At 38.8% G+C, this 22,894-nt stretch overlaps 1 protein-coding gene across 5 annotated transcripts in view; it reads left to right on the forward strand.

Annotated features, from left to right (window-relative positions):
- Nucleotides 1-22,894, forward strand: part of LOC122563239 (synaptotagmin-B) — a 644,946-nt gene that overhangs the window by 504,319 nt on the left and 117,733 nt on the right. For 4 of the 5 annotated variants that reach the window (XM_043716847.2, XM_087973631.1, XM_043716848.2 and 1 more), the window contains one exon: nucleotides 13,243-13,371. In XM_043716847.2, coding sequence (XP_043572782.1) covers nucleotides 13,243-13,371 — 129 coding nt within the window. The remainder of the gene's footprint in view (nucleotides 1-13,242; nucleotides 13,372-22,894) is intronic. The other variant, XM_043716850.2, reaches the window with a different exon arrangement.

Genomic DNA, 22,894 nt, shown 5'->3' on the forward strand with positions numbered 1-22,894 from the left:
TCAGTAGCATTTAATAACTGACACATTCTGCTTTACCAAAGAATACTTATCGATTTTGCAAATGTGATTACTAACTATCTTGCCTTTAGCTTGTTGGTGTTACCTTAATTAAAGAGTAGGAAAAATCATGTTTGAAAATTTGGTTGGTACTGAATGCTGTTTATGTGTAGACAATAATGTGCCAACCCATGTCATGGTTGTTAAACAGTTTAGTGAAAAACAGAATTTGGTACATGACATTAAAACACTCCAAGTAACTGCTGGTTACTTTTAAATGTACTTGCTGCATATTAATTTAAATCAAACCTTTAATGCAGTTCAAAAATGTATAGTGACATATCAAAATCAAATTCAAAATCCTCTTCTACCAACGTAAAGCAATAAAGTAGAAACATATCTCTGGTGTTGGCACGATGCAGGCAGTATTGCAGACTGGCTATTGTATACTCCACTCCTTGAGCTTCATTCACTTTGATAGAATTGATACTAACCAATTGGTGTTAGCAGGAAGTGGATTCAGACAGTTGCATGCTGTTATCCAAGAAAGATCATACCAGCTAGACCCAAAATATTCATGGGGCTGTACCTCTTCTCACAATTGAAAAGGTTGATTAACATAGTGCATTGTCTGGGTTACTCAGTAAGGTCATTGCTTTTCTGTACTTTGTTCAAATCTTTAGCAAATTATTTTCATGTTCTTTTATAAATGACTGTTATGTACACGTGTTTTGACTTCTTGAGATATGACGGACCCAGATTTACATCAAAGTAGCTTAAAAATGCATATTTATAATCTTTAGTATAAGACATCCCTGATTTTTGCAGCAATGAAGGCATTTTTAGAAATTAAATTCTTTTCTAAAAGGTTTACTTAGGCTGCAATTCAAATACCCCAAAATTTACTTCAGTGTCTACCTTTTAGTTGGTCATTGTATGTAGTCTTAGCTGCTTTGGGTCACAACAAGGTTTTGTGATTTGTTTGGAATACTGTCTCTCCTTTAAGTGTGCAGCACAACTGTGATTGATGGGAATCCTTTCCCAGCGAAACCATGGCAGTAAAATTTGTTAAGTCTATACTTTAGAGTTTCAAGAACTTGTTTACAAGTCAAGCTGGCCTTAAGAATAACATTTTTTACTGTGAATTCATTGATACTTTAACTTGGATCGCTGATGATCCAAATAGTCCAGCAATCACTGCAGCATTAGATCTGGGTAATAGACTGCAAGTCGACCCTGGGATGAGGAGGATATGGCCAGCAAAATCAGGTGAGTCCTATGATTTGGGTGGGAAGAGATTGGGGACCCTGAGAATGAAAAGCAAGGTGAGTTAATAATTGGGTTTTGAAGAGTAGGTGAGGAGAAACAGAGAGAGGGGGCAACATCTCGCAGAGGGGGTGTTTCAGATGCATCCAAGGCATCCCAAAAAAGAAGCACACCTTTTTTTTCCCACCTTTACAACAAAATTAACCAAAATATTTTTGAATCTCTTGCCTCCTGCCCACACCAATCATTGAGGCATGGAGTATATTATTAATCACTCAATAGCTGTCGCAGAGCAGCATATTATTCCAGTCAACTGACTTGTTAACATGCTCAATTTTCCATTTTGTATTTAGACTTTCTTTGAAAATGGTGGTGGGGGTGGGATGGAATATACTGCAAGGTGCCAGGGCTGGTGGGGGTTGGGGTGGGCCTGGTGGTGGTTAGCGGAATATGCTGCATAATCAGCCTGGATTTGAGCACATCTATGATCAAAGACTTAAAAGATTGTGTGTGTGGCTGTCAGTGAGGTGAAGGATAGGTACTATGCTTTGGCTGATGACCGTGAAATCCAGGCTACCAAAAAAGAATATTCCTCACAAACGTTAGGTGCTTACACCAGTAAAGGCACTCTCAAATCTCAGGATTAGCTGTAACTAACATGTCTGTAATCAGGCAAGTCTATTGCAGGAGATTCTTATTAATTCAAAAGCAAGCTTTTAATAAGCTAAGACCCTCATGAAGTTCCATGGTTAATTTACCAATAGCTTAAAATAAAACTACCCAGTGGTATTTTGTATCAAACATACCAAAGCAAAAAACATTCTCTTAACTCGATTAATCCTCAAAGTTTGGGAGAAGATTTGTAGCTCGGGTGCTCGTTGTTGTGGTTCTGTTTGCCAAGCTGGGAATTCTCATAAAACATCTCGATTAACTCCTCTGGTGAATTTAGCATAAATGTTTTCCTCAAGTTTATTTTGCAACTGGACTAAATCTTGTCAAACAAAAGTCATATGGAATTTTAAGTTTTTAGCTTGATTTGGACGTCAGACTGTAGGAAGAGTTAAAGTGGAGTTCACCAGGGATTGATATTGAGATATTTGCCCTTTCAGATATATATGAATTAGACTTTGGTGTACAGGCACAATTTAAAGATTTGCAGACAACAGGAAACTTGAAAGTTCAGTGAGTTTTGAGGAGAGAAATGTTAAACTTCAAAAAGAAATTGATAGGTTGATGAAGTGGACAGACAAGTGGCAGATAAAATTTAATTCAGGGAGGTGTACTGATTACTTTTATAGGGATAACACAGCCAGTGGATGTCAACCAAAGGGTACGATTAATATGAAAATATGGATTATGAGCAGAAGTAGAAGAAAGAAGTAGAAGTAATTATCTGCCTTCTTATAATTTCTGTCAACAATATGAATAACTTCATATTTTCCCATAATAATCTCCAGCTGCCAGATTTTTGCCTACTCAGTAACATATCTGATCTGTCTGTGCTCTCTTGATGTATTCTTCACACACCTTCCTATCTATCTTTGTGTCATCAGCAAATTGAGGTGCTGTGCCTTCTCTTACACCTTTAAGGCATTGACATAAATTATTAAAAAAAAAGCCCCAGTATAGACCCCTGCAGGAGTCCACTCGTCGTATCATGCCAACAATGGAAAGGACTCATTTATGCATATGATGTTTCCTGCCAGCAGCCAAACCATAAGTTTCTACTTTACGTAATCACGTTTTATGTGGTACCTTGTCAAATACGGTCTGGAAATCAGACAATGATGAATCAACAGATCTATTGTTATCTATAGCATATGTTACTCCATCAAAAAAAACTCCAATAACTTGGTTAAACATGATTACCTTTTCACAAAACCATGCTGACACTCCCCAATTACTTTGGGTTTTTCCTAAGTGCCTAACCATAAACTCCTAATGATCTAATAACTATTCCACAACAGAATCTAACAAGTTTAGAAAAATTAACACAAACACGTTTGCTACCTCATCATCCATTTCTTTAAACATAACCCTATTGTTGAAGTCCAACAGGATCCAAAGAGTTAACAATACAAAACTCCATCAGATTGCTGAGTACCGCCTCCTGAATGTTTATAACTTCACTGAACTCTTCCCTTAGAACATAGAAGAATACAGCGCAGTACAGGCCCTTCGGCCCTCGATGTTGCGCCGATCCAAGCCCACTTAACCTACACTAGCCCACTATCCTCCATATGCCTATCCAATGCCCACTTAAATGCCCATAATGAGGGAGAGTCCACCACTGCTACTGGCAGGGCATTCCATGAACTCACGACTCGCTGAGTAAAGAACCTACCCCTAACATCTATCCTATACCTATCCCCCCTTAATTTAAAGCTATGCCCCCTTGTAATAGCTGACTCCATACGTGGAAAAAGATTCTCACTGTCGACCCTATCTAAACCCCTAATCATCTTATACACCTCTATCAAGTCACCCCTAAACCTTCTTTTCTCCAATGAAAACAACCCCAAGTGCCTCAGCCTTTCCTCATACGATCTTTCTGCCATACCAGGCAACATCCTGGTAAACCTCCTCTGCACCCGTTCCAGTGCCTCCACATCCTTCCTATAGTATGGCGACCAAAACTGCACACAATACTCCAGATGCGGCCGCACCAGAGTCTTATACAACTGCAACATGACCTCAGTACTCCGGAACTCAATTCCTCTACCAATAAAAGCCAGTACGCCATATGCCTTCTTCACCGCACTATTTACCTGGGTGGCAACTTTCAAAGATTTGTGTACATGGACACCAAGATCCCTCTGCTCATCCACACTACCAAGTATCCGACCGTTAGCCCAGTACCCCATCTTTTTATTACTCTTACAACCTTCTTCAACCTCCTGATATATAGGTACTATAGGGATGATTTTGTATCCTCTATTTTAAGGACCGAAGCAAAATATTTATGCATTGTATCCTCCATTTCCTTATTATCTATTACAAACTCCCCATTCTCACCCGCTAGAGGACCAACACTTACTTAAATTAGTCTTTTCCTTTTTAAATAGCTGTAGAATTCTTGCTATCCATTGGCACGTTTATCAATATAGCTTGTTTCCTGTAATACTCTTATTTTTCCTGATTAATCTTTAACTTCATTTCTGTTATTTTTTATATTCTAACCTTTCATTCATCTTTATATAATCCTGTGCTTTCTCCTTAAGTTTAATGCATTCCTTAACATGTTTGATTAACTATAGATAGTGGGTCTTCCCCTAAGAACTTTTCTTCATAGTAAGAATTTTCCTATTCTGTGTATTCTGAAATATCTCTTAGTTGCTTGCCACTGCTTCTCTATTGATTCATCCCATAGCCTAGTAAACTGGCTTGTTATCATGAATTCATGTCAACAAAGTTAGCATTATCTAACGCTTAGAACATCTCTTTCCCTCTCAAACGGGAATGTAAATTGCAGTATTGTGTTTGCTGCCACAGCCTGATACAGGGGATACATCAAAGCCCAGTAACTAGGATCTGGAGTTCTTGGGGGCCCACTGTGCTTGAGTCAGTAGGTGGGGAGGGGGTGAGTTCACTTTGTTTGCGATGTGCGTGGGGCTGAAGGTGGGAACAGCAGCATAACCCCAATCCCTGCTAACTAGGTGCCTTTAGTCTGAGATTATTTATTAATCCTGTGATATATGTGATCCCAAGCCTAGTATAAGCTTTTGGTTCTGTGTTATGAAACTCCGTTTCTATGAACTTTTTATCCAGGCTGTTACAGCTAATCGCATATTTCTGATATACATAGATTAAAATCACCTATAACTAATTACATCTATTATAAGCACTTGTTTTCTTTTGCATACTTTGTTCTAGATTTTCATTAGTATTGGACAGCTTGTAGAACATCCTTATTAGTGGCGTCTTTCACTTGCCATTCCTCATTCCCAACCAAACCAATTTATACGTTGATCTCCTAAATGAACGGCAACTCTAACCATCAAAACCATCTTGAATTTAACAGCGCTACCCTTACATCGTTACATAGCTTCCTATCCTTCTTGAGTGTTATATACCCCTCAATATTCAGGAGTCAATTCTTGTCATCCTGAAGCTGTGTCTCTGTAATTGCTGTCAGATCAAATTGATTTACTTCAATATGAACTACCAATTTGCATGCTTTGTTGCTATATGCATTCAGATATAAAGCCTTTAATTTTATCTTTCTGTCATCTTTATTACATGTAGCCTTGATTGTTAGTCTATTCTTGGGTTTGATCTCTCTGCTCCTTCCTGCTATTCTCTTACCTTCATTTCCCACAATATTATTTTAGTCTCCCACCTTGATTCTATCCCTTAATCATTTAATTTAAAGATCACTTTACTTCCTCAAGAATACAATTTTCTAGAACACTGATTCTAGAACCAGTATGGTTCAGATCCAATGCTACATCTCTGGCTTTCCCCAAATACTGATGCTATTGTCCCACTGGAAAGACTTTCCTCAACACCAAACTTTGACCTACATATTCATATCACTTTTTCTCGTGCCGTCTACCAGTTAACAAATGGCTCAGCTAATAATGTACTACTCTTCAGGCTCTGCTCTCCATTTGTTGCCTGGTTCCTTACACTATCACAACAGAATACCTTTCTCAGCCTGCCTATGCACTTGAATGTACAAGGATGACAACAACTAAGATTCAAAAGTAGATGGACATGAGGGTACTTGTGCACAAATCATTGAAGATGATGAGATAGTTTCAGAGTATAGTTAATAATGCATATGCATCCTGGGCTTTATAAATTGGGACATGCAAAATAAAAGCTATGATGAATCTTTATAAACACAGATTTATAGAGTCCTAGAGATTCACGCCATGTTTTGTCTTACCTGATATATTATATCCCGTTCTGAGCACAACAATTAAGGAAAGGTGTGACAACGTTAGAGAATGTGCAGGAGAGCTTTACTAGAATGATTCCAGAAATAAAGAACTTGAGTTACGCTAATTGTAGAAGCTAGCACTGTTCTTCTTGGGGAACACAAGGTTGAGATTTGAGAGGTATTCTAATGCAAGGTTTGTGAAGGTTTGTAGATCAGGTTGAGGTTTAGGGCGTAGGTTTGCTCGCTGAGCTGTAGGTTTGATATCCAGACTTTTCATTACCTGGCTCGGTAACATCATCAGTGGCGACTTCCAAGTGAAGCGAGGCTGTTGTCTCCTGCTTTCTATTTATATATTTCTCCTGGATGGGGTTGCTGGAGTTTGTGGTGATGTCATTTCCTGTTTGTTTTCTGAGGGGTTGATAGATGGTATCTAGATCTATGTGTTTGTTTATGGCATTGTGGTTGGAGTCCCAGGCCTCTAGGAATTCTCTGGCATGTCTTTGCTTAGCCTGTCCAGGATAGATGTGTTGTCCCAGTCGAAGTGGTGTTTTTTTTTCCTCCGTGTGTAGGGCTATGAGGGAGAGAGGGTCATGTCTTTTTGAGGCTAACTGATGTTCATGTATCCTGGTGGCTAACTTTCTTCCTGTTTGTCCTACGTAGCGTTTGTGGCAGTCCTTGCATGGAATTTTGTAGACGACGTTGGTTTTGTCCACAAACACTACGTAGGACAAACAGGAAGAAAGTTAGCCACCAGGATACACGAACACCAGTTAGCCACAAAAAGACACGACCCTCTCTCCCTCGTAGCCCTACACACGGAGGAAAAAAAACACCATTTCGACTGGGACAACACATCTATCCTGGGACAGGCTAAGCAAAGACATGCCAGAGAATTCCTAGAGGCCTGGCACTCCAACCACAATGCCATAAACAAACACATAGATCTAGATACCATCTATCAACCCTTCAGAAAACGAACAGGAAATGACATCACCACAAACCCCAGGAACCCCATCCAGGAGAAAGATATAAATAGAAAGCAGGAGACAACAGCTTCGCTTCACTTGGAAGTCGCCACTGATGATGTTACCTAGCCAGGTAATAAAACGTCTGGATATCAAACCTACACCCTCGGTATTCTAATTATGAGGGACTGGCAAAAGCAGATAGAGAAATGGTTCCCATTGGTGAAAGGATTGATAAAGGTACAGATTTAAGATATTTGGGAAAAGAAATGAAAGATATAGAGAAAATCTTTTATGCACGATGATTAACTAGTATGTGGAATGCATTCCAGAAAGGGCAGTAATAGAAGCAGATTCATTTGTGGCATTCAAAGGGAAGTTGATCATTAACTTAAGAGAGAAATTTCTAGACAATAGGAAAAGTACAGTGTAGTGGCGCAAGATTAATTGCTCTTGCAGAGAGCCAGCATGGACATGAATGGCCGAATGGCCTACCTCTGTGCTGTAACCATACAATAATTCTGTGACATATGAACCGCAGTATTTGCTTAGACAAGTTTGGTCAGCTCCCTGTCTCCAGGAAACACTTTGATGATACAGACCAAGATAAGCTTTATATAACTTATATTTATTGGCATCATAAATTGCAGTTGAAGATAAACAATTTTGTGGATTTCACTATTTGAAAAATTAAGTTATAAATTACAGGAGCATTATTAATTTTTGTCTAGAAATATGTCTTAGCTGTCATTTGAATTTTCTAATCCACAACCTCTGAAAAGCACATTATCATTCACATAAAGAGTTCCTTTTATTTACAACCCTAATGAAGAAGTAAGTATTGTCCATCAATCGGGTCAGCCTGAGTTTCTTGATTCCTCTATTACTACTTCACTACAACATCTAAGCAATGCTGATAAGTAGAAAACTATTTGAAATTACTGATTTCAGTGTCATACTGACACCCTTGAAAAGTGTTTTGACATGAAGACTTCTAATAAAGCTAAAACCTTTGGGATCCCCATACTCGAGCATGGAGAAAGGATTTGGAAAAAAAGACAGAAAATGGTACTTGTGGAAGATAAGTGCTCCATCCTGGAAGATGTGTTAAGTGAAGACCTACCTCCCACCCTTACAAGGCAAAAATGCTTTGTAACCCTTTTTTTGCAGCTCAAGAGATCATCTTGAAACTCAAGACCACTTGTAAGTTTGTCAAATTTGTCAAAGGGTAGAGGCATAGGAAGTAATTTATATTTTGGAGAAGATTATAGTAATCTAGATAAATCATGATCATCTCCATTTAGCAACAAAAGCTCTTAATTATTCATTTAAAGTATTCCCTGTTGACTAAATGTGTGGCATGTTCATACAATGAATGAAATTAATTTGAGGAGAAAGTGAGTCTGCAGATGCTGGAGATCAAAGTTGAAACTTTATTGCTGGAACAGCACAGCAGGTCAGGCAGCATCCAGGGAACAGGAGATTCGACGTTTCGGGCACAGGCCCTTCTTCAGGAATGAGCAGAGATAATTAATTTGCCATGGCAGGCTTCAAATCTAGTAACAATAGAAGATATAATCCATCCAGTCAACGTTACAAAGCAGTTTAAAAATAGAATGTTGGACTGAGTGGAGTAGCCCTAGGATCTGTATCAAAGAGGGAATCTGTTCATGATAAAGAGGTTCTCATAAAAGCACCTTTTCTTCTGGAAATACAGGGTTGTGAAATCACTCCAGCTTGACCATAAGCCTACAATACAAGCTTATACAGATTCAAGTTCTTATAATGTGCTGGTCAGGCCATAACATTGTTATGTTCAGTTTTTAACAGTATAATCGGCAGGTGATCTATATACAGCAAGCGGAAATCTTCTATGAAGAAAGAATAGTTTTACAACTTGGAAAAAAGGACATTAATAGGATGGGTCAGACTGGAACCAATTTCTCAATAAACAAGAGAGGAAGGGAAAAAGGGGAAAAAGGAAACATGGACTCAGTTAAGGATATTACCTTCTGTCATTTTGAATTACAGCCTATCAACCAACATGCAAGGACAGGTATTGCATGTTACACATTAAGCAAACAGAATCCCTCATTACTCTCTGAGAAGTTTTTAACAAGCCATTCTGTGTGCGTCATATCTCTTTGTGGTGTTTGTGAAGCTTCACAGCCTATCTTTTGTCTTTACAATTTTTTTTCTGTGCTCTTCCTGATCTGTATTATCTGACTGTATTTTCTGACTGTCCTGGATTTCAACTGGATGGTAGGTTCTTCCAAGAATTTGTTTTGTATTGGCTTTAAGGTTTAATTCTTACATCTGCACATATACCCTTCTATTTATTGTCTGTAAAATAAGAAGTTTTAATATCAGTGATGACATAAGGATTAAGATTGTTCAGATTGTAATAATTGATTGCAATTTAGAAAATACATTATTTTGGACAATTAAAAGCAATCAGAGTTATTGAAAGGCAATATTATTTGCAGATTTAAACAGAAAATTTGGCTTTTTAGAAGCAACCACAATCATCAGAATTGTGCTGATGTGCTCGAACAGAAAAATATTTTAATTTGGATTGTGAATGAAGTCAATAACAATTTAAAATAACATATTCACAAAAATGCTTCTAATCACAGCATTGCATTGCCAAAGAGTGTTCCTTTGACACAATGTAACCATGTTGTTTTATTCTGGTTTAACAATATTTAGAGAAAAACATCACTGTTGAATCATAGGCGTTGGTTGGATCCATGCACAATAGAGGTGATGGTTGTATTAAGCCGACAGATAAATATTTGTTAATCCACCTGGCATGATTACCATACCTGATAATCTGCAATGCCATTTTCTTCTTCCTCAGTCAAATTGCAGAACATCAATTTCAGTTAATGCCTGTCTAGCTAGCATCAATCAACAGCCAGTAAAACATTTAATAAATATGTAACTCAGGGGTAACTGTGGCCTTCACAGCACACTAATGCTTAAATCCAGGAGGATACACATGAGAGTATTCAGTCCCAGTACTCCACTCCAGTAAAGTTGACTTTTTTTTAAAACCTCAGTCCTTGTGTATTCTTCAAAGGGAAAAAAAAACACAAAATCTCTCTGTAATTTGGAATATAATCTTGCTGTTGAGTTCAGGTTCATCAGCCCCTCATTATTATCTTTGCAGTCATACTCCAGTCTGTTTAACATTTCTTTGACACTGTAGTTATTGCATTCCATTTGTTTCACATAGATTTTGATTAACACCTATAGTTTTCCTTTGTAACGTCTTCTTGTTAAATATCCCATATTGCAATTAAGGGATAAAAATGCCTCCAGTATTTTGGGGTTCTGATCCATCATCATAATTGTCAACTGGAAAGTTTTCAGCTAAAGATGCAAACAAAAAGGCATAATACTTTCAATTGAACATCACATTAGAATTCTGAACCAGTAGTAAAAATAATACAAATCAATAGTTCTCTATTTTGAATTCTTCTATAATGATTGATATCTAAATATTATTTGTTAAATCAGAATATTGGTAATTATCTTTTTTATTGCAAGATTGCTACTGACAGTAATTGCCATACACACATTACCAATTGAGAACCATGTAGGATTAATTATGAGTGATGTACTTCCAAGAAATCTTTTACAAACAATATTTCTCTGTCATAACTAAAACTTTTAGTATTTTGCCATTGTAGACTGGAGTCCACTGTGAGAATCATAACAAAATTATGTTTTAACTGGTCAAAACATCACCAAGTATTTTACACAATGAGTTGCCTTTGAAGAAGTAATTATTTCCAGGAAAGCACTTTAGAGTCACTTTATTCAAACCACACATCTCAAATGTCTGATGACCAGATGTGGTGATAAGATTTTAATGATGCAGCTTACTCCCAAAATTATAAATTTGGTCTTTACACTAAAATCCTTTCAATCATCTGAATTAAACTATGTAAAAGATGCAGAAAAAAGTATGAATTTATGATTAAAGATAGTTTAGTTGTCAGAAGACTCTGAATTAAACAACCTTAATCAAAAGAGAATGGGCTGTATAGCTGAAGAATATGCTGAAATGTAGCAATTGTCAGATTTTCATCAGTCCATGTCATGGAAGCGGTAATGACTCTTGGAATGAAATGATTAGTAAGTTTAATTATTAGGCCACTTTGACAGGTGAAGGTAATCTGTCGTGCTGCTGATCAAGAATTTTTTTTAAAAAAAGGGCTATGGCTGTAAAATATTTTTTTAAAAAATACCAAGTCCATATTTATTTTAAATTTTTTTTTATTAAATCAGGTATATTAGTTTGAATTTATAAAGAGAAAATACCATAAACTATGCTTGCTTTGGAAATATATCCTAATAGAATTAATAAAGCAAGATAATTCAATTCCTTTGTTGCTTTCAGTTCCCAGAAACAATTCTAAATACTGACATGATCAGTTATTGAGATATCGCTCAAAAATGTAAAACATTGTCCCACTGTCTCTCCTGTATCTCCCACTACTTGATTTCCCAAACACTATCTTTTTATTTTCTTTCTCTCAAACTCTCTCTCATCAGTGCCTCTACATCTGTTTATATTGACTCATGTTCTTAATTTGACAGTCACCTTTTCTGTCAGTTTCTCTGTGCTGTTTCTTTTTTTTTGTACATTTTTATGAAAAGTTTTCATACTCTTCCTCTGTCTCTCATTTTATGTTATTCACCTTTCCCAACTCTATCAACTCAGTGTCACCTTGCCGATAGCTATGGAATCGATCTTGTCTTTTAGTGGAATAAATAATTCACTGGTTTCTAGTGTTCTTCCATTTGCATGCATTCTAAACTTAGTCTGTCAGTCCCAACTTTCAACTGCACCTCTAATCCGGTAATCAGGGATGTGTGGCAGGCCAGTGGCCACAAAATAGCAATGGGAAGTGTCAAAAGTGAGATATGAGCAGTGAGGCTGGAGATGCTGTTGGGTGAGTGGCAGCAAGTCAGAAGACTAGGGCTAGAAAGAGAATGAAATAGGGTTATAGTCAATCAGGAAGAATTGATCAATAAGTTCCACAGCATATGGGTCACAAGATGGCAAAGCAGTCAAGCAAGGACCCATAATCCGATCAGGAGAAAGGTATTGGGGCTTTCTTCACTCTATATGAAAATTTTAATGTGGGGTTTGTTATTTCTGGAGATTTGTATGCCTTTTTTTCTTGGTATAGAATTGGTTCTTTGGACTGATTGGTCAAAGGAACACAGCAACCACACAGTCATCAAAACATAAAAATTGCTACATTGTCCTAAATAAAATGGATTTTTGCCAACTTTAGGCTTTCTGCCAATTACAAACAGTGTGTAACTCATTGTCTTAAGGAGATCAGACATTAGACAAAACAGTTAATCTCTCTTAAGCAATCATGCACAGAGAGTCATATGGGGATTGTCAATCCATACAGACATCTTTGAATTTAACTCTTATGCGTTTGGCATAAATGTATTGAACTCTTAAGACATTTGATGAATAAGATGAGGCATGTTGGACTGCAAATTGCACATGAATGTAGTTTATAGACCTGAAGCTGTAGCAATGCAGGAAAATACCATCAAGATTCTTTTAATGACTCTAGTATTGCTTTGCTCCCTTTGAAACATATTATCATCTGCACGCCTGATTATTAATATTCAATCGCATCAGCTTTCTTCAGATCTGCACTGCAAAACCACTCAGCCATTTAAATGGTAGATTGCCTTTTCTGGCCCATGTTTTCAAGTTCAGTTGTTTCAAAAATCAATAGTAGACTCAAGTTTTGTCTTATAAAGTGATCCATGATGCTATTAAAGTTCAACACAGTATTTTTGAATTCAGTTCATAACTGAAGTGGTGGTTTTAATTCACCTCTTAGTCAATATGGCAAACCGTTATCAGTTGACTGAGCTGAAACCACTTTGTATTTATGAAAATTATTAATCTAATGAAATCAGTACTATATTAAAGCTGGCAAAAGGCATATTCTACTGCATCTACAGCCTATCTTACGAGGTTATTAAAAAAAACATGCGTTATTTAAATCAGGAGTTTTGCTATCAAGGTAGCAAAGGAAAACACTACCTGTGGAAACTCAGCAAAATTTTGCTTCCTCTTCACAGACCAAACAGGATGATGATGATGCAGAAACTGGTTTAACTGAAGGTGAAGACAAAGATGAGGAACCAAAAGAGGAAGAAAAGCTCGGGAAATTGCAATTTTCACTGGACTATGACTTCCAGAATAATCAGGTGAGATGCGGTAATCTGATTTCACTGCAACAGCAAACTCCTTAGAAGATATTGTAGAAGTTCATGGTGATCAGTACATTATAGTTCATTCTAACATTCAGTTTGTTCTTAGGAAAGCTGCTTAGAAAGATTTCCCTGTCTAAAGGGGAAGAGAAATGGGTCATTTAATTATTCATATTGCCGGGCCTAAACTGAAGAGCTGCAACCAAGAGATGGATTTGAAATCATGAATCTTTTTGAAAGGAAGTGAAATATTTGAGTACTGAGCTGTTGCTTATAGTCAGTCTTCAATCTTCTAATCATATAAAGTAGCCACTTAATCAGACAGATTGGTTAGGGGTCACTTAGCTCAGTTGGTGAAATGTTTGGTGAGTGATACTAGCAGCATGGGTTCAAATCCCATTCTAGCTGAGGTTGCCATGAAGGGCAATCCTTCTTAACCTCTTCCCTGACCGAAGGCATGGTGACCCTCAAGTTAAACTACTACCAGTTATCTCTGTCTAATGAGAGACTAATGGTGACTTTACCTTAATATATGATTAAAGGTCATTGAAGTAAAAATCTTATTTACTCATTCCTTTTATATCTTTCTATACCACTTTGCAATTTCTATCAGTCAAATTAAGTTGAATGATGCAACTACTTGGTCTCAGTCAATTTTTTTTATTATGACACATTGTAAATATGGTTGTTACTGGTTAGGCGAGCATTTATTGCCGATCATACTTCCTAGAGAAGGTGGCAGTCATTTGTCGCCTTGATGCACAGGAGCCTGCATGGTGTGGAAACATCAACAGTACAACTAGGAAGGGAATTTCGTGACTTTGACCCAGAGAAGGAGCTACATTAGGATGGTGTGTGATTTGGAGGTAATCGTGCATGAGGTGATGTTCCCATCCATCTGCAATCCTGCTTCATGTAGGTTGTAGAGGTTGAGAGTTTAGAAGATGCTGTTCAAGGATAAATTGCTCTGGTATACGTTGTAGATACTGTCACTGTATACAAGCCACAAACCAACCTACTACAACATAAGAACTAGGAGCAGGAGTAGGCAATTCAGCCCCTTGAGCCGACTTCACAATTTGATATGATCATGACAATCGCATTTCAGCCTCAACTCCACTTTCCAGCCCACTCTCCCTAACACTTCAACGCATCACTAATTATAATCTCCTCCTTAAATTTACTCAATGTCCCAGAATCCACTGCACTCTGGAGTAGTGAATTCCACAGATTCATGATTCTTTGAGAGAATCCAATCCAATATATACAATACCATGCTGCACATGAACTAGCCCTCCAGTCTATCAAGCCTGTGCTGATTTCTTATCTTTATTCAGACCTGTTACTCATTGCTCAGGTGTGGTATCCAACCCTCTGTTTGCCTCCCATTCATGTATGTATCAAGATATTAAACTTTGTTACTGTGCCTGCTTCCACCATCTCCACCACTGTCTGTGTGAAACATTTTCCCCACACTTCTTCCCTAAACTTCCACCCTCTCACTTTGAACCTGCACCCTTTTGATCTTTCCAGGCTGGGAAAAGGACTCTGACTATCCACCCTAACTGAGCTTGTCATAATTTTGTAGACCTCTAACAGGTCATTCCTCAGCCTCTATCTTTCCCTAGAAAGCAATCTGAGTTTATCCAATCTCCCCTCATAACTAAAACCTCCAGACCAGGCAACGTTATAGTAAATCTTCTCTGCATCCTCTCCAAAGCATCCATGTCCTTCTGGTAGATTGACGACAAGAACTGCATGCTTTATTCCAAATGTAGTCTAATTAAAATTTTATATAGTTGTAACATAAGATTAGATTAGATTCTCAACAGTGTAGAAACAGGCCCTTCGGCCAACAAGTCCACACCGCCCCACCGAAGAGTAACCCACCCAAACCCATTCTCCTAACCTATATTTACCCCTGACTAACATACCTAACACTGTGGGCAATTTAGCATGGTCAGTTCACCTGACCTGCACATCTTTGGATTGTGGAAGAAAACTGGAGCACCCGGAGGAAACCCACGCAGACACGGGGAGAATGTGCAAACTCCACGCAGACAGGTGGGAATCAAACCCAGGTCCCTGGTGTTGTAAGGCAGCAGTGCTAACCACTCAGCCACTGTGCCGCCTAATTTTTATATTCGGTGCCCCAACCAATGAGGGCAAGTGTGCTGTATGCCTTCTTAAATACCTTATCCAACTGTGTTGCTATTTTCAGGTATCTGTGAACATGTACGCCCAGATCCCTCTGTATGTCAATGCTCCAAAGGGTTCTACCATTTATTGTATAATTTACACCTGAATTTGACCTTCCAAAATGCATCACCTTGCATTTGTTTGAAATAAATTCCATCTGTCATTTCTCTGCCCAAATCTACAATCAATATATATCCCATTGCTTCCACTGGCAATCCTATTTTCTGTCTGCAAATATGCTAATTTTGGTGTCATTGGCAAACTTACTAAATAGACCACCTACATTTTCCTTAAAATCAAATCATTTTATATATAAGAACAAAGATCCCAGGACTAGTTCTGATCTCCATGGCGAAAAGCACTCTTACACCCTTTCTGCTCTGTCTTCTATGACAAAACTATATTCATCTAGCCAGCTCACCCCAGATCCCATGAGACTCTACCTTCTGTACCAGCCTACCATGAGGTACCTCATCAAATACCTTATTAAAGTCCAGTAGACAACATCCACTGCTCTCCCTTCATCATTCTTGTCACTGCCTCAGCAAACTGAATCAAGTTGGTGAGACATGACCTTGCCCGCACAAACCGCTGCCTATTACTAACAAGTCCATTTGCTTCCAAATGTGAATAAATCCTGTCTCTTAGTATCATGTCCAATAGCTTCCCTACCACTGACTTCACTGGCATGTAATTACCTAGATTATCTTTGTTTCCTTTCTTAAACAAAGCAACAATATTGGCCACTTTACATCCTCTGAAACCTTGTCTGAGGCCAAAGAGGATGCAAAGATATCAGTTAAGGCCATAGCTATTTCCTCTCTTGCCTCCCTCAGTATCCTGGATAGATCATATCTGGCAAAGTGGACTTGTCTACCTTAATACATTTCAAGACACCCAACACTTCCTCCTTCATTATGTTGACCTGTCTGAGAGTATTCACACACCTTTCTCTAATCTCAACATTCCTCACGTCCCTCTCTTCGGTGAATACCGATGTAAAGTACTCATTAAGGATCTTACCTATTTCCTCTGGCTCTACACATAACTTTATCCTTTATTTTTGAGTGGGCCCATTCCTTCTTGCTCCTAATATATGTATAAACTACCATTGGATTCTCTTTAACCTTGCTGGCAAGGGCATTTAATGGCTCCTTTTTCCTTCCTAACTCCCTACTTGAGCTTCTTGTTACTTTCTCTATATTCTTAAAGGAATTTGTCCATTTTTGGTTGCCTAGAACTTAGATATGCTTCCGTTTTTTGACTTAGCTGATTTTTTTCCCCTGTCATCCAACGTTCCTAGATCCTGCCATTCCTGTCCTTCATTTTCACAGGAACATGCCTGTCCTGCACTCTAATCAACCAGTTTTTTAAAAACTCCCACATGTCAGATGTGGATTGACCCTCAAACAGCCAGTCCACATTCTCCAATTCTTGCCTAATTCCGTTATAGTTGGCCTTTCCCCAATTTAACACCTTCATCTGAGGTATATTCTTGTCATTATCTGTACATATCTGAACATTTATGGAATTATGCTCACTATTCCCAAAACTATGGTCACTACTCCCTCATTGGACTATCCACATACTGTTTCAAAAAACTGTCCTAGATCACCCAACAAACTGCTCCCCATACAAACCCCCGGCACTAAATTTGGGGCAAGTTAAAATCACCCACTGCAATAAACTTGTTATTTTCACATCCTTCCAAAATCTGATAGCACATCTCTTCCTGTATTTCTCTGGCAGCTAAGAAGTCTGCTGTTGTGTCACCATAGTCTTACCAGACCATAGCGACTGCTCTCTCATTTGAGAGAAGTGACTGGTGGTGATTTAACCTGAGGGGCATCAGACCTCAGATGAGGGAAGAGGTTGAGACGGAGAGTCCTTCATGGTAATATCAAACTGGTGATAGGAATTGAACCCACACTGTTGGCATCACACCACTCTGTAAACCAACAATCCAGCCAATTGAAATAAACCAATTTGGGAAGTCTGTAGTACAATCCCATCATTGTGATAACTCTCTTCCTCTTCCTGATTGCAAGATCCCTCAGAGGTGTCTTCCCTCAACACAGATGTGATATATTCCCTAACCAGTAATGCAACTCCTCCGCCTCTTCTGCTTCCTCCTCTGTCTTGTCTAAAACATCATTAACCTGAACATTAAGCTGTCAGTCCTGTCCCTTTTTCAACCATGTCTCTGTGATAGCAACATCATCATAATTGTGTGCATTAATCCAAGTTCATCCATTTTACCTATTATACTTCTTGCATTGAAGCAAATGCAGTCCAAGCCTCCAGTTCTGCTGAGTTCAGCATCCTCTCATTGATTGCTCTTCCTCTTAGCTATATTTGCCTTGGTCTCAAGCTCTTCCCCAGTCTCTATACTTACTCACCTGCTGCTCTTGTCACCACTCCCTGCCATATTAGTTTAAACCCTCCCGAGTGGAACAATCAAACCTCCCTGCTAGGATATTGTGCTCCTCCAGTTTAGATGCAACCTGTCCTTTTTGTACAGGTCCCACCTTCCGTGGAAAACATCCCAATGATTCAAATATCTGAAGCCCTCCCCCCTATACCAGCTCTTTAGGCACGTGTTCAATTGTACTCTGTCTCTCTTCCTAGCCTCAGTAGCATGAGGCATGGGGAGAAATCCTGAGATTACTACCCTAGAGATCCTGCTTTTTAAATTTATAACTAACTCACTGAATTGTCGTTGCAGGACCTTGTCACTCTTCCTACCTGTGTCATTTGTGCCAATATGGACAATGACTTCTATCTCTTTACCCTTCTGTTTTAGGATGCCCTATATTCGCTCAGAGACATCCATGACCCTGGCATCAGGGAGGCAACATATCGTCCTGGAGTCCCTCTTGTGGCCATAGAAGTGTCTATCTGTGCCCCTGCCTATCAAATGTCCAATTACGCTTTCTCTATGATGGTTTGTCCTTCTCCTCTTTACAGCAGGGACAGCTGTGATGCCACTGCTCTGACTACTGTTGCTGTCACCTGATGGGCCATCCCTCTCATCATATCCAAAACAGAATACTTATCTGACAGGGGGACAACTACAGGGGGCAGCTGTGCACTGACTGCCGGCCCCGTCTAGCGGTCACCGACGTATCACTCTGTACCTTGTATGTGGCCATTTTCTCTAACGTCTATCTAATTTCTTCTCTTTGTTGATAAGTCTGCTACTCCTTCTACTAAATCTCAGTCTAGACTGCCCACATGAAGAAAGATCCTATGTTTACATTGTCAATCCCCTTTAGCATATATTATACCTCAATTAGATCTCCTCTCATTCTTCTAAACCCCAGACAGTATAGGCCTAAACATCACCATTTTCTTTCATATGACAAACCCCTCATGTATGGAAACAATCTAGTGAACGTCCTCTGAGCTGTCATCAACACAACTATCCCTCCTCAAGAAAAGTGACCAAAATTGTATACAATCCTCCAGATGCAGTCTCAAAGCTTTGTACAGTTGCAGCAACACTTCCCCATTTTTATATTCTATTCATTTAGCAATAAATGCCAAAATTCCATTTGTTTTCCTTATTACCTGTTGTATCTGCATACTAGTTTTCTGTGATTCATGCACATGGATACCAGATCCCTCTGCACTGAAGCACTTTGAAGTTTCTGTCCATTAGATTGTCTTTCTCTTCCTCTGAACAAAATGGATAATCTCATATTTAAACCTTACATTAAATTTTATCTATCAAATTTTCACCTATTGCCCCAATCCATTCATATCCTTTGGTAAATTTCTGATTTCAACACTGCAACTTACTTGTTAATTTTAGCCTATTTTAGGTACTGAAAGATGTGAAATATTACATGGGCAATATTCAACTTTTTTTCCCCTACAAATGTGTTTTTACATACTTAGGAGAAGAACCTATTACCAATCTGGTTATTTCATGACTTGATCTGGAGTTCAAATCCATTTACGTGTTTTTGTTCCATATCGCTTGATGCAATTTCTTTTTATTAATCCATTACCCTCAGTCTTGGAAAAGTTCAGCTGATCCAAGGTCCAACCTTTTGTGAAAGAAAGAGTTCTATATTTCCACTCCCTTTTGTGAAAAGAAGAGATATTTTGTTAGCCAGTGTTCTGATCCCAGAGACACTCCACTAATTACAGTTTTACTACCTGAAAATGAACAGTTATATCTACAGTCAAATTCTCGATTAGTTGTTACTCCATGGTTTTAGCGGAATGTAGATAGTACAGAGGAAGAAAAGAAATATAAAGATACGTTGTTTTGTTGGCAAGGTGAAATTAAGTAAATCGATTGGATGGAGGCTCATGTGCAACATGAGTATGAGCACTGATGGCTTGAAGAGTCCGTTCCCGCTATCCATGTATTCCATGTAATTCTTGGGTCCATTCCTAAATGGCCTAACACTTAATTTTATCTTTAGCTTAACATATCAAAAATCTATGTATTCTTTTCTTCCTGATGTCTTTCTTTAGGGTTTCCTTAAATGCAGAATGCTGTCTGCTTTACCCACTGCATGTAGTAATGATTTTCATTATCTCTTGTTCCAGACACTCCAGAGGAATATTTTTTGCTGTCTACACTATCAGACTATTATCTTCAATGTCTTGATTAGATTATCCCTCAACCCTCTAAACTCAAGCTAATACAAAATTTACCCTTCTAATTTAATATCTTAACTACAAAAATAATTTGGTGAATCTGCATTGTATCCGTGGCTAATACATGCGTCCTGTCTTTTCTTGCCCAAAGCTGAACACGTTACTTCACCTGATACATTGATAAGGCTAACATTCCACTAGATACATATCTTATTGTCATTATACTCAAGCATAGGAGTACAGTGAAAAGTGTACAAGACGCCATTTTGTGGTATCATCTTAGAGTACAAAGAGGGGATTAAAAACAGAAATAAAAGAAACAGCCAAGATAAAAAAGGGAACAGCTCTTTCCTCCACCAGCACCAGGAGGCCTTGCTGCCAGAAAAGTAACCCCCCCCCCCAAATGTTCATCCCTCAGTCTGTGAATGCCACCACCTTTACAGGTACCTGGACCCAGCCATTGTCTGGAGCCATGTTGCCATTCTTCACCACCATGCGTCTGCTGAAGCTGCTGAATCCTGAACCGGGCTCACGCCGAAGCAGCCAGTGCCAACGTTGCTGCCACCACAAAACAACATCCTAGAGCATATGGAAAAATCAGGAGAATGATAAAGTCATAATAGTCAGTGAATAGCTGATGAAGATATGATGGGTTGAATGAGTTTCTGCTGGTCAACATGGACAAGTTGGACCGAAGGATCTGTTTCCATGCTGTACATCTCTATGATTCTATAACCTTCCGTGATCGTGAATTCTTCTGGTGAAATGTTGAACCACTTACCAGATTTCAGTACATGGACATTCAAATCCCTTTTTGTTTTCAAAGCGCTAAGTTTCGCATCAGTAAGAAAATATTCAGAGTCACTTTATTTAAATATAACGTGTCTTACCTCAATTCTCCACAGTCATCTGCTCTAGTTCTTCCACTCATTACATCTACTCAAGCCTCTTTATAACCTCTGGTTTTCATCAACACCATGCCTCTTCATTTCGTGTCATCTGAATACTTAGATATACAGTTCTGTATTCAAGTAATTAATAGATGTAATATGACTCCAGTCTAACTCACAGGGGAAAACCACTTGCCATGATATCATACAATGTCCCAGACAACATCACCATGATCCCAGAATGTTCTCTCTCAATGGCAGGACCAGCAGAAGTGGCAGCACAGTGGTGTACAGTCAGGAGGAAGTCCACCAGACACCATGATGTCATCATATTAAACAGACACAGAAACCTCCTGCTGATTATCATAAACTGCCCACCATTGGCTGATGAATCAGTACTCCTCGGTGTTGAATAACACTTGGAAGAAACACTGAAGTCTCCCAAGTATTCTTACCAACATCAAAGTACATTCTGCAATGTCCATCGCCAAGAATGGTTTGGCAGCAACATTATTGACTAAGTTGATGGAGTTCCCAGCAGCCAGATTAGATCAGTGACTGGCATGGAAGGAATCATCAAAAGGGCAAAACATACTTGATCTCATCCTCAGCAATCTGCCTTGTATAGATACATCTGTCCATGACAGTAAGAGTCCCATCATCATGTTGAAAATGTCCTCAGTCATGGTGTATGGCACTTGTACCGTACTAAATGGGAAAGACTTTGAACAGATCTAGAAAATCAAGACTGAGTACCTGTGAAGCATTGTGGGCCATCAAAATCAACAGAATTGTATGCTAACACAATGTGCAAACTCATGGCCCAGCATATCCACCATTCAACCATTACCGTCAAGCAAGGAAATCAAGCCTGATTCAATGAATAGTGCAGAAGTGCATGCCAGTAGCAGCTCCAGGCAAACCAAAATGTGTCATGAAACTCTAAAACAGGACCACTACTGTGCCAACAACCTAAGCAGCAAGTTAAAAAAAAAATAACTGAGGTAAGTTACTCCACAACCAACAGATGAGAACTAAGTCCTGTTATTTCCATTCAAGTATTGTGGAGTAACCAGAAATATCCTTATTCTCACTGATGAGAGAGAGAGAGTCCAGCAAACCAGTGCAAAAGATAAGGATTTGAAACAGGGAGCAGGATATGATCCAGCTTGGTCTCCTGCAGTGGGCCCCAGCATTGCAGATGCCAGAGTTTAGCCAATTCACTTCCCTCCATGTCATATTGAGAAATGGCTTGAGGACTAGATACTCAATAGGCCCTGGCAACTTTCTGGCAGTATTAGTGAAGACATATGCTCCAGAATTTGCCACACCGCTAGCCGAACGGTTCCAGTACAGTTACAACACTAGCATTTAGCTGACATTGTGAAAAATAGCATATTTTCTCTACTTAAAAAAGTAAGTTAAATCCAACCCGACCAATTACTGCCCCTCAGTGTAGCCTCAAATATTAGTAAAGTGATGGAAGATGTCATTACAGTGCTATCAACTAGTACCTATACAGCGATGACCTCCTCACTGAAGCATATTTTAGGTTCCTATTACCAATGCCACTGATTTCTATTGATGCCAGCATTAGTAGGGCTCTGGAACACAGCTCCCTGGTCCATAATGAAAATAGAAAACGGTGTAGAAACTCAACATCTGTGGAAAGAGCAACAGATGCAAAGAGCAAACTGACTCTACTTCAGAATTGTTGTCTATGTTTTCTTTTGTCTCCATTTGAACCACAGCTGTAATGAGGTCAGAACCTGAATACCTCGGAGGAACCTAAATTGAGCTTCAGTATCTTCTCAATG

Source organism: Chiloscyllium plagiosum, unplaced genomic scaffold (assembly GCF_037043375.1).
Source record: "Chiloscyllium plagiosum isolate Xiang-an unplaced genomic scaffold, Cpla_swu_hap1 HiC_scaffold_26, whole genome shotgun sequence".
Taxonomy (NCBI): domain Eukaryota; kingdom Metazoa; phylum Chordata; class Chondrichthyes; order Orectolobiformes; family Hemiscylliidae; genus Chiloscyllium; species Chiloscyllium plagiosum.